The sequence below is a fragment of the Phaethon aethereus genome, assembly GCF_964289735.1.
Source record: "Phaethon aethereus genome assembly, chromosome: 17".
Classification (NCBI taxonomy): domain Eukaryota; kingdom Metazoa; phylum Chordata; class Aves; order Phaethontiformes; family Phaethontidae; genus Phaethon; species Phaethon aethereus.
This window is the reverse complement of record NC_138593.1, coordinates 14,452,262-14,464,660: the sequence shown is the minus strand read 5'-3', so window position 1 is coordinate 14,464,660 and position 12,399 is coordinate 14,452,262. Positions and strand designations below refer to the sequence as shown.

At 58.1% G+C, this 12,399-nt stretch overlaps 1 protein-coding gene across 1 annotated transcript in view; it reads left to right on the top strand.

The window, feature by feature from the left end:
• The window catches only part of KSR2 (kinase suppressor of ras 2), a 69,785-nt gene that overhangs the window by 43,174 nt on the left and 14,212 nt on the right, over nt 1-12,399 (top strand). Inside the window, exons 13-14 of the mRNA XM_082007515.1 lie at nt 1,761-1,809; nt 2,478-2,845. Of these exons, the coding sequence (XP_081863641.1) occupies nt 1,761-1,809; nt 2,478-2,845 (417 nt within the window). The remainder of the gene's footprint in view (nt 1-1,760; nt 1,810-2,477; nt 2,846-12,399) is intronic.

The window sequence follows — 12,399 nt, the reverse complement described above, 5'->3', positions numbered from 1 at the left end:
CCTGGTGCTCCTGCAGCCCTAACCCAGCTCACGGCTCCGGCTCACGGCTCGGGCAGGAGGAGGGTTGAAAGGAGGGGGCAAGGGGCCGATTTATAACCCTCGGGGAAAAAACACGACTTTCCGTCCGAGGCAAAACCCACAAGACGCCAAAGCCCAAGCGATTAATCTTTTACTAAATTACAAGCAGAAAACCAGGGTCTTTGCGATAGTTTTGGTACAGGTGGTTCTTGCAGCCACACCTGTAATATTTTTAAGCCCAGTAACCTTTGCACTGAACTTAGTTTTGAAACGCAGCCTAATCGGCGTTGGGCCTCGCTCTCCCCGGCAGCTCGGGTCTGAGCCGCGCTGCCGAAGCCGGCGTTGGCCGACGTCCTCGCGCCTCTGCGGCCCCGGCAGCGTCCTGCGGCCGCCTTCCTTCCTGGTCCTTTTTATAAACGCCCTTTTTGAAGGATTTTCCAAGCCAGGAGTTTAACAGATAGGGTTTCACTCCGGGCTGCCGTGCGCTTTGCGGCCGGCTCGCCCACGCTCTCCAAACGGCATCGGCGGCTGCCGGGGGGTCCGGGGGATCTCGCCCCCGGGGGGAAGCGACGGGAGGGCCAGGGACGGAGCCGCCGTCCCCGCCGGTGGCTGGCGGCCGGGAAATTAATGGCAAAGTGGCGAAGCCGACGCCTTTTATTTTTTTTCCCTTCCCTAAAGCAAGGTAGCGGGCTTGGGGCTGGCAGGCTTTTGTGGGAAAACAGCTTCCCACGGGCAAAATCTGCAATTCTCCTCTCGCTCGCCTCGCTGAAAATAACCCGTGGGAGCCGCTGAGGTTAGCCGGGGCTTGGCTGGGTTAAACGGCACACAGCGGGCTGGAGGCAGGTATTTGAGCCTGGATTAAAGATCAGGCAGGCGGAGACTACGGCTCCTGCAAAGCGCCCGGGCGGCAGAAGCTGTCTGCGTCCAGCCGGGCTTTCCGCGCTGCTTAAAATATCAGGGTCGGCTCCTTTTGCTTATGTACCTGCGTCTCCCCTGGGATTTACAGCTCTTTAACGGCAATTGAACGGGATGGGAAGCGCGGGACCACCGCGTCCGAGCGGCTTGGGGAGCGTTACGCCTCCCGCGTGATCCTTGCTGTCTCCGGGAGCGGATGCTCAATATCCATTATTGTCGATAATAAATCATAATATATTTATATTACGGGCAAAACCGCTCCAGCTGATCTTCCCCACGGAATTTCCCCAATTCCCCGTTAACTCTCGGGTGCGGTGGGACCCCGTACGCGGAGAAGGGAAAAGGGGACTCCTGGCCTAGGGAGCTGGGGAACTAGAAAAATTCGGGTGCTCTTACGGCACCACTTCTCAAAAACCATTGAAAAACCCGTTTTCTTCTCTTCTGGCCGCTAATTCAGCCACGCTGGCCGCTTGGGCCGGCGTTTGTCGGGAAGGTAACCCCGATCCGGGGAAACCACCTGAAAACGCCATGGGCGCGTGCCCGGTGCTGCTCGGTACGGCCAAAAGCTGCGGGGGTGTCTCTGCCCCTCACCCGGGGTCGGCCGGGGCCGCCGCGCGCTTCGGCATCACCAAATCCCCGCCGCCTCCGATAATAACCGGCGCGATAACCCGTTGCCCTCCCCGCTCCCGCGTGAGCAGTCGGGGCCGTCCGCTTCTCCTCCCTGCTCCCTTTAGTCCGGATCCGCGGGAAGCCGGGCTCGACGCCCGCGCGCGCTCCCCGCCTGACGGCGTTTTTACCCGGCGGTGATTCGGTAATTCTTTTCGCAGCCTGGAAGGAAACCCGTTGCTTCAAATCGAAGTGGAGCCCACCTCGGAGGTGAGATGGCTGGGCTCGCGCCTCCGCTTATTCTCCGTACATCCCGGGGCACGTTTCGCGGGAACCGGACGAGTTTAGCATCTGTCGCAGTGAAATTGCTGATAATTGAATTAATGGCCAGGCCCGATGCTGCCCGGGCATCCGTGTGCCCACCCCACGAAGAGGAACCCCGGTGGGCTTCGTGTCCGCCCGCGGATAATTCAACGGGCTTTTCGGAGGCGCCTTAAAACCGTGGTGGAGGGGAAGGGGGTGAAGGGTGAGGACGGGGCAATATAATAAAAATTAACGGGTGTTGTAAATCCCGCGGGAAGCCCGTAGAGAGCGTCAGGGGAGAAGCCAGACCCGTCCCGGGGGGCTGCAGCCCCGGGGGCGCGGGGCTGGCGGCGGCCGCTGTTGGCGGAGCGCGGCTCGGCCGAAGGGGTTAAACGCCGTCGCGCTCCTCTCTTTAACCCCGGGGCGAGTCGGTGCCCTCGCTGCCAAATCCGGCTTTCTGCCCGCTTTGCGCGGAACGCAGCCGCCCGGTCGCCTTTGGAAGGCACCTGCCCAGTTCCTCCGGGTCCGGGCGAGCAGTAGGCAGGTCGCCGGCGTTTCGCCCGCGTTATCTTCCTGGGCCAGGGGCTTTTTCCCCCCCGGTTTTATCGCGCTCACCTCCCTTTGCCCCCCCGCAGAACGAGGAAGGCACGGAAGAGGCGCTGGAGTCGGAGGATGACTTTGAGGAGATGAACCTCTCGCTCCTCTCCGCACGCAACTTCCCCCGCAAGGCCAGCCAGACCAGCATCTTCCTCCAGGAGTGGGACATCCCCTTCGAGCAGCTGGAGATGGGCGAGCTCATCGGCAAGGGCCGCTTCGGGCAGGTCTTCCACGGGCGCTGGCACGGCGAGGTGGCCATCCGCCTCATCGACATCGAGCGGGACAACGAGGACCAGCTGAAGGCCTTCAAGAGGGAGGTGATGGCGTACCGGCAGACCCGGCACGAGAACGTGGTGCTCTTCATGGGAGCCTGCATGAGCCCTCCCCACCTCGCCATCATCACCAGGTAAGCCCCAACGTCTCGTGCTCCACCAGAGTAACCAGAAACACCGTCCGACGCTAGCGGGAGGTAGGGCTGGCCCTGCCTCCCTGCCCTAGCAGAGGGATGTTCTCCACCCGCCGTGATTGACGCTGTAGAGCAGGTAGCAAAACCATCTAAGCGAGTCTAGGCAGGTTAATCTCCTGTAGAAGTGGAGCTCGAGACAGGAACGCTCTGTTTTAACCAGGGACAGGAACGATTTGGCTTAACCGGGAGGGATGTAACGAGGTGTGGTCTCTGGGGTGGGATCGGCACCTTCTGTCCTGGGTGGAGGTTTTTGCATGGGTGCCCTGGTTGGGTGCCTGGGTGGGTGGTGGGGTCTGGAGCCCGCTCGTGCGTGGAAAAGCCTCTGAGTCGATAAAGCAGCTGGCCACGCACAGACACCCGGTTTCACCAACGCTTCGGTGCTGTGGAAACAGCTCGGGTGCCTGGAGGCTCAGCAGGGCGTTGGGTCCAACGGTCTGTGAAACGGCCGGAAGGGCAGCAGCGGTGGGAAAGCCGGGCGTTTGCGAGGAGAGATGGTGGTCCATGGGGCTGGAGCCTGCCCACAGGGTCTCCTGGCTCCCGAGGAGGTGGGAAACCTTGCAAGTTAAGTCACGGTCTGCTGGAGCGTTTCCTCCCTTTCCCAGAGCTGCCGTCCCTGCTCCACCCAAAACTGGGTATGGGGCTAATCGGAACGAGTTTGGGATGGGGCTATAGGAGGGAAATTGGGGGCTTGAAGAGCTGCTGGTGATGCTCAGGGACATCGCAGCAGGGTGCGGGGATGAGACCGCTGGAGAGGGCTTCCTGCAGCTGGTTGGGGAGCAAGCTGGGATTTGGGGTCTTCCAAACCACCTCGAACACCTCCAGAGCTGCCTTGGCCTCAAGGAATTGCCATATAGCTGCCGTCACCCAACCGCCTGGTGGGAAACGCAGCACCGAGCACCCCGAGCATACTCCTTGCATGGGTGGGCAATCACCAAACCTCCGCTGGCTTCGAGGAGGGGAAGGCTGCAGCCGCCGTCGGCACGTGAAATACCTTTATTTCGGAGCGTTCGGTTATTTCCCTCGCCTCTAGAGCAGGTATCGAGCCGCGGGGCTTGGCGCGGTGCCGCTTCGCCTCCCACCGCGGCTTACCTTCTCTCGGAGAAGTTTCCCCGAGGTGAGGTTGAGTTTCCAGCCTCCTCCTGGCAGCGTTTCAAAAAGCCTGCGCCGAAACGACGACGCGTTCCAACAGCCGTTAGCGATGAAATATTGCAGCATCCCTCGTGACGTCCCCCCGAAAGCAGCATCTCCCGTCCCCCCCAGCTGGGGCGGCTCTGCGGGCGCCGGGGTGGGGGGGATTTGCTCCGCTCCCCCTTTTTGCTCAACAGCAAAGGATTTCGACCCAAATTTGTGACTCCTCAGGCCGTCGCTTGCTCCCCGCCCCGGTGGGTTCGCGGGCCGCGTTGGGCTCAGGGGTTGCGTCCTCGGGAAACAGGGGCTGGGTGTCCCCAGCTGGGGACTGGCCAAAATCTGCTTCCCCCCCCCAAAAAAATAGTCACCTGGGAAAATTCAGCAGCATTTCAGATCCCCCTCCCCCAGCCAGCTTCAGGCCAAAAGCTTTCCGAAAAGCGTGCAGACACGCGTGTTGATCGACGCCTCAGAAGCCCCGTCCAGCGTGTTACAGCGCGCAGCGTTGCCGCCTCTACCCGGAGGAAAACGCGGCTTCTCCGTCCCGCGCCGCGATTCCTCCGCGGCCCCTCTTTGCTCAGCTTTTCAAGCCTATTCAACATCAAAACCTGGGCAATAGCTGCTGCTTTTTTTCATTTTTTAGCTACGGAGCGTTTTCTATTCTAATGCCTCTTTATATAAAACCATGAAGGGGCTTTTTTGGACAGTTTGACAGAATAAATACGCGCGGCGCCGCGGCTCGGCGCGTCAAGGCGAGGTCTGCGAAGCGCGCCGCGCGCCTCGCTTTCCTCCCAGCTGCGCTCGGTCCCTTTTTTTAAGGTCAAAGTGCAGCTTTTTTGGATTGCCCGAAATATAACCTGTGCTCTCCACCCCTCCGAGCGTCGCCTGCTCTCTGCCTGCAACCGCCCACCTGCTTTTCATCCGTATCCTTCAACGGCCGAATCGCCGTCGCGATAGGTTTTCGGTTGCAACCAGAAAGCTCTTTGCTCTTCTCCCGCCGGGATTTCGCTGGGCTGGCCGTGAGGGTGCAGGAAAACGGGGGGAGATGCTCGGAAGGGGGCTCGGGGCTCAGTCTCCGGGAATTTTTGGGAAGCGCTGTATGAGCGCGCAACCCTTAGCCTTGAGGCCGTTTCCAGGCGCAATTTTTGGGGACTTCTTGGGACGTCTCTGATCATCTCCGGTGGGAAAGCACCATCTCAGCGTGACGGTGGCCTCATTCCACGCGCCTTTCCTTACCTGGCCCTTGCTTAGTGGGATAGACAGGCCTTTCCTAAGGGATATGATGGCGCTGGAGGCTCTTCTGCGACAGCACCCATGGGAGCTGCAGCTCGGGCGTTGTTTGAAGAGGACGACGTGGCATGAGCTGGACTGGGAACGGTCCCGGATGCTGGGGATGGTCCCAGATGTGGCACTGGAGGAGGAGGGAGGCTGGTGACCCCCCGCAGGGGAGAGCATCCCTCTACAAACAGGATTTTTCTGAAGCAACTCAAGTTCTTCCCGTGGGTTTACGGGAATAACTTGAAACTGGACTTTCCTTGGAGAGGCAGGAAAATCAGTCCCAGCTGTCTGATGGGGCTAATTACAGATACAAATCCAGGATTCCCGAATTTCCTTGCCCACGCACGTCCCCGGGGCCGAACTGGCTGTGAGCAGAAGGGGCCCCATTTTTTCTGGGTGCCAAGAGGTGGTCGCTCAGGGCTGTTTTTCCACCAAGAAAAGAGCAATTTCTTGTAGCTGTTGAAGAAATCTCCATTTTCCTGCCGGCACGCTGGAGGCAGCTGCCCGTCCCTGGAAGGGGCTTTACCACGCCGTGCCACCCGGCGCTGCCGGAGGAGGATATTTATAGACCGGTTTATTTTTGCTTTCTCACGTCCCTACGTTTTCCTTCCTGCCCGCTCGTCTTATCCAAGGATTGTCTCATTAGCAGAAGGAAATCTCTCCTGCCAAACGCCACGGCCCGTGGGCAAAAGCCGGGAGGGCCGCGAGCGCCCGTCGGCCTTGCAGGGGAAACTGAGGCAGCGGCTTGCCGGCGGCGTGGCGCTTCGGGTCAATGCTCTGGTTTTGTGCGCGTTAACCATTGGTCTGGCCAGCTGGCTGGGACCAGCACCGTTCAATGTCTTCGTCGATGACGTTGGCAGCGGGGTCGAGGGCACCCTCAGCCAGTTTGTGGATGACCCCAAGCTGAGCGGTGCGGGGGACACGCCTGAGGGACAGGATCCATCCGGAGGGAGCTGGACAAGCTCCAGGAATGGGCCCACGTGAACCTCAGGAGGTTCAACAAGGCCAAGTGCCCCTGGGTCGGGGCAACCCCTGGTACCAGCCCAGGCTGGGGATGAAGGGATGGAGAGCAGCCCCACGGAGGAGGACTTGGGGGTCCTGGTGGGTGAAAAGCTGGACGTGAGCCGGCAACGGGCGCTCGCAGCCCAGAAGCCACCTGTGTCCTGGGCTGCCCCCAAAGCTGCGTGGCCAGCAGGGCAAGGGAGGGGGTTCTGCCCCTCTGCCCCGCTCTGGGGAGACCCCCCTGCAGTGCTGCGTCCAGCTCCGGAGCCCTCGGCACAGGAGAGACATGGACCTGCTGGAGCGGGGCCAGAGGAGGCCCCAGCGATGCTCCGAGGGCTGGAACAGCTCTGCTGGGAGGACAGGCTGGGGGAGCTGGGGGGGCTCAGCTGGAGCAGAGAAGGCTCCGGGGAGACCTTATTGGAGCCTGCCAGGGCTGAGAGGGGCTGATAAAGATGGGGACAGACTTTTTAGCAGGGCCTGCAGTGATGGGACAAGGGGTAAAGGTTTAAACTGAAAGTGGGCAGATTCAGACTAGATCTAAGGAGGAAATTTTTGACAATGGTGGTGGTGAAACCCTGGCCCAGGGTGTCCAGAGAGGTGGGAGATGCCCCATCCCTGGGAACATCCCAGGTCAGGTTGGACGGGGCTCTGAGCACCCTGATCCTGTTGAAGGTGTCCCTGCTCATGGCGGGGGGGGTGGACTGGATGACCTTTAAACATCCCTTCTGACCCAAACCATTCTATGATTCTTGAGTTGTCTCTTAATGCGACCGTCTGGGTCGGGAAGGAAAGGAAGAAATTCATGTCTTTCAGCGATGGGAGGTGGTGACTCCAAAGAGCACTTCCATCAGAGCCGCTGATAGATTTTCTCTTGGGTAATGAGCAGTGGGGACAGTTAACATTCATCTTAATTAGTCTTGAGCAAGAGCGACTGTGAGCCTTGGTGTTTTGAGCGCTGCATAATGGATAGCACCAAACGGCGTCGAAGACCTCGGCCCCGTGGAAGTGAAAGGACTGACAAAAATGTCTCCTGCGCTGCATACAGGCGAATGACAAGTCGTTTTTGCCGGTGTTGAATGAGACAAAGCCAGGCCTGGGTAAGCTCACGTTAGCTTCTTGGGGGTCCTGGTCCCGGCCCCCGTCGGTGGCAGCGTGGGGAGGGGAGGTGAAGCCTCAGCCACCCAGGAGGTCCTTCAAAGGACAAAGTCTAACAGTTTTCTAACGCTATTAAAATGGCTCGAGCCACCCACGAAGGTGATGGATTGCAGAAACTACCAGGTTTTAGGAAAAAAGAAAAAAAAGGAAGAAAAAAAAGGGGGTTTAATGTTTATCGATCCTTCCGCAGGCTCCTGGATCTCACTGAGTCTGAAATGGAGGTGGGGGGGATCAGCACGCTGGGTGCAACTTTCTGGGGGGCCCTGATGGCTCTTGTTGGGTGGGAACATTGTTTGCAAGAAGGGAACGAGGTTTGCAGGCCTGAAAAGCAGGAGAGAGGAGGTCTGAGCCGGAGTTTGCCCGTGCTATGAGCTCCTGCGGACTTGCGTGGGAGGTTTGGCGCAGCTCTTGTAAGAAGTTTACTTGTTTTTTAGCTAAAAGCTCAAAGGTGGCACTAGGAGCCCGTGAAAAGACCCCGGGGTCTGGTTTTGGCCCCTTCCTTGTCAGGGCGGGATGCCAAAGGGACTCCAAGGTTTACAGGGTGCAACCGGGAGCCGACTCAACGGCCGCGATTTATGTCGCCGCCGCGACGCGTTCGGAAGACGACGGAGAGCACCGAAGAGCTTTAGGAATGAAGCTTGACCATGGCAGGACTATTGAAAGGAATTAATTTGTCAAAGGTGCCTTTCAGCGGAGGGACCCGGAGTATCTCTGCCGGGGAGGGAGCATCTCCCAAAGCCTTCGCTGGAGCCGGTGGCTGGTGGCCGGGAGCTGGCTGCGGAGGATGGACGCAAACCTCACGTGAGACACCGAAGAGGAAAGGGGAGCTTGCTCTTTCTTCCTCCGAGGAAAAGCAAATAGGCTTCGGTAACCGGGGATGGAGAGGGAGGGTGTGAGAGCGAGGGATGGGGAGGAGATCGGGGACGCTACGGCTGTGCCTTTCGGGATAACTTTCTCGCACCGCATGGCCTCAATGTCGGGGGTTCCATTGACTTCAGAATTCATTGCCACGCTGACTTTTGGCAACGCCCGGTGCTTGGCTCCGCTGCCGGGGAGGAAACAAGCCCAGCTCCTCGCAGGGCACCCTGGACCCCCTCCCCTGTGGGCGCAGCTCCGGACAAAGCTCGGCTTTAGACGCTCGGCTCTTCCCAGCCTCTCCCTGTGCCAAACCTCCTGACATTTACAGTGTCCTGGCTCAGCTGCGAAGGATCTGGGGCTCGTAAATCTTAATGCTCAGGGAGCTGGGGGGATTCGACGTGATTTGAAGGCTGGGAGTAAGTGGGGAAGGGCGTAAGGCATCGCACTTAAGACAAAACAGATTTGGGGCTGCTTGGTTTTCCCCCATGGGAGCTCCGTGGGGCCGGGACAGGCTGCACGAGCCAGTGCTGCTTGCAGCCAGCCCGTTGCTCTCTCCAGGGAGCGATGTTGGCTGTTCGGGCTTTAATGAACAATAAATTGGCTTTTTCTCCTCACTGCAGCCCAGTGATCTCAAAATACGCCCATCAGCCTTCTTTCCTGCCCTGGAGAGTTAAGGAGGAGCTCTAAATCCTGCCCAACAGGAGGGAAACTGAGGCACAGAGCTGCCACGTTGTTTTCCTCCATGCCAGGCTGGAGCCACGCGTCCCGGAGCCGGGCATTTCCAAGGCGGCTTTCGGGTCTGGCCCTTCTCTCCCCACTCGCGGGTGTATTTTGGGAGCGGAAGCCGCGAGGTCCTGCCTCCCCTAACCCTCCCCACCTTCGAGCACCCGCCTGGGGAGCCGAAGCATCAGCTCCCGCCCTTCCTCTTCGATTCTTTTCCCTCCTCTCGCTTTCTGCCGCGGTTCCCCTTTCCCAGCGGTTGAAGTAATGGAGCTCGTAGATCATATAATAAATGGGTATCGACTCCACGCCGCTGGCTGGATCAGGATTGATTGACCTGTGGGAATCCGCTCCTTCGCGATCAATAAGAGGCCATCAGGCCGGATAAATCTTGATAACGACCGACGACAGGGAGGTCGATACGTGTATTAATATATATGTTAAGCGAGTATATATCTTCCGCCTGGAGACGGCGTTGCTCTCGGCAGCCGGCGGAGCGGGATGGGTCGGGGACGGAGACGCCCCGAGCAAAGAGGATGGCGGGGGTGGACGGGGAGAGGCAGCGGCTCGATCCTCGTGCGAGGGCGTTTGATGTCGAACTAAGAGCCGGCCGGTCCGGGGCCGGCCGAGCTTCTCGTAGCCAGCGTAGCCTCAAATCCCCGCCGCCGGCCGTGCGGCAGCAGCCGCCCCAGCGCGCTCCTCCGGCGAGGGACGCTTCGGGCGGGAAGGTTCTCCTTCGTGTTTTAGAAGACGGACCCACCACGTCTTTCCGCTGGTGCCAGCTCTTCCCTTCGCTCTTGGGTGACGTCTCGGCGCGACTCCTTATTTTTTTCGGAGCATCCTCAATGCCGGGGGTCCTCTTCGGGGAGGGCTGACTGCTGGGGCAGGTCGTGCCGGCATCCTGCCTAGCCAAAGAGGAGGCTGCCCAGGGAAATAGATCCCCCCTGTGAAAGCATTATTAATTTTTTATTAATAATAATAATAATTATAATTATTATTATTAACTCTTCCATAGTGGAATTGGGTTCTAGTGAAGCAACCGCCTCGATCAAAAGACTCCCTTTTCCCCCTCTCTTCAAAATAAGGGCTTTAACGGTATTTCTTTTCCTTCCCGAAGTTCAAAATAGCGGGAGGATCACGGCGCGGAGGCTGCGTCAGGCTCCTTCAAAGGCAAGGAGAGGTCAAATCGCCTGCGCGCACCCCGCGCCCGGCCGGCCCGCTCCGAGCCGACTGCGAGCGTGCCCTTCCGAAAGGCAGCGAGTGCCCCCCGAAGCATCGAGTATTTTTGGATGACTTGTTTGAGCCAGGGCTTTAGATAAGCCGCCGGCGCCCGCGGCTGCTTGGCATTCACCTGCCTCGTAGCTCTTCTCCCTGCAGCTTCTCTCCTCTGACACTATCTCCTTCCAATAAAAATGCATGGAGTTTGCTTTTTCTAAATAACTTGTTTTTTCCCGAAGCTGTGACGGAGTTGGAGCTACTTCTCGGGGAGGATGATCCCCCTTCGCCTCCTCCTCCTCTTCCTCCTCCAGCCCTTGCGGTCTGGCTGCGGTTATCTCGCGTGCCAGCTGCTGGGAGGAAAATTTTGCTTCCTAAATAATATCCGTCAACGGATGGCGCTTCCATCGGGAGGAGATAGCGAGCGCAGGACGCGGGGAGCATCGTTCCTTCAGGGCTTGGCTATTTCCCCGCCGCTAAATCTTGCTCTGCGGAGGCTCCTCCGTGCAAGGCGGGAGCTGGGCGGCTGCGAGCTCCGGGCTGGGGACCCGGGCTCTGCCGTGGCCAAAAGCATTGCTCAGGGCAGGTAACGACTTCCCCGCCTCCCCGTCGGGGTTGCTTTGGGAGACGGGTGGAAAGGTTCAGTTCAGAGGTGGAGTTTGCTGGGAAAAGTACTGGGATGCCCCTTGGAGGGACCAGGGGAGAGGGTGGAAACGTTTCCGTGCTCAATCTCGGGGCGCTGGGCACGCGTGGCTCAGAGGATTGCTGCTTCGCTGCGCTGGGAGGTTTCAGGGGTGGTAAATCCCAGCGAAACCAGTCCTGAGCATCCCTCGGTGGGGCTGGGGGCGGGCCTGGGCCCCCAGTAGCACTGGATGCTGCTGGCATCCCAGCAAGGATAGCTGGTCCAGGAACCAGCCAAGCTTTTTCATCTGCTGCTCACAAGCTTTTCATTAAGGGGGGGAAAAAAAATAAAATATATATATATATGTGAAAATATATATATATAGGTGTGGGGTCCAACACATGCTTGGTTTCTCCTCTGACTGAGGCCTAATAAACTCATTGCAGCTCATGTCGGCGTGATTGACAGCTGGCTGTCCCCGCTGTCCTTGGGGGTGGTGTGTAGATGCCGAGGGGTTGGGGAGCTCGAGCTGGATGCTTGCCACTGCTCGTGCCGGCATCGCAGGGCGAACGTGCGTCAAGGGTGCGATATTTCTCATCCGTTTTGAGCAAAAATAAAGTCTAGGGATAAAAATTAACCCAGACTTTTGCTGCTCTTGCAGCCTTGTTTAATTTTCCGTTTGGTGAAACACGTTTGTGGCTGTCTAGCTTCAAAAGCACAATTGCCAAACATCAGTAAAAGAGAAAAACAAGCCGATATATGGAAACAGCTTGAAAACTTCCCGAATAACCCAGGCGCGTGCTGGCACGTGCAGTTCTCCTTCCTCCCCTCCCTGCCGCGGCTAGTCCTGCGCAAATCAAGTAAGTCCCAGCTCAGCGGCTGTGGCTGCTGTGGCCGTATCTTTCTTAGTATTTCCCAAAGATTTCTTCTTTTCCATGAAATAGGAAAAACTGGTAGACCGATGGGGAATGTGGAGGCATCTGAGCAGCCCCTGCTTTGCTCTGTCTTTCCTCAGGCACAGATGGGACCTGCTAGCAGAGGTATTTTTATATTAAAGTACTTACTATTAATGCCCGCTCTCTCCTTCTGTGTCTCCCTTGGGTGTACAGTGCCGGCTATCACCATGGTATCTGAGCTTGTTCCCCATAAATCAATATACTAGCAAGTAATGAGCTTCCTGGGGTCTGGCATTTATCACTTTGGGGTGTTCAAATGGTCCTATTTAATTTAATGGGCATTTATGTGGATGGTTGGGCAGAGGGAAGAAAAGCACAAACCACCGCTAAGTAACGGCATCGTGAACCTGCCGTGCAACCGCCGTACCATCAGCTCTGAATTTATTCCTGCTCCTGAGCAGGAGCCAGGCTCAGGTCTTCAACCCTTTAGAGGCGATGGCCGTCAATGTAGAGGTGGTGGCCATCAATGTAGAGGTGGTGGCCATCAATGTAGAGGTGGTGGCCGTCAATGTAGAGGTGATGGCCATCAATGTAGAGGTGGTGGCCATCAATGTAGAGGTGAT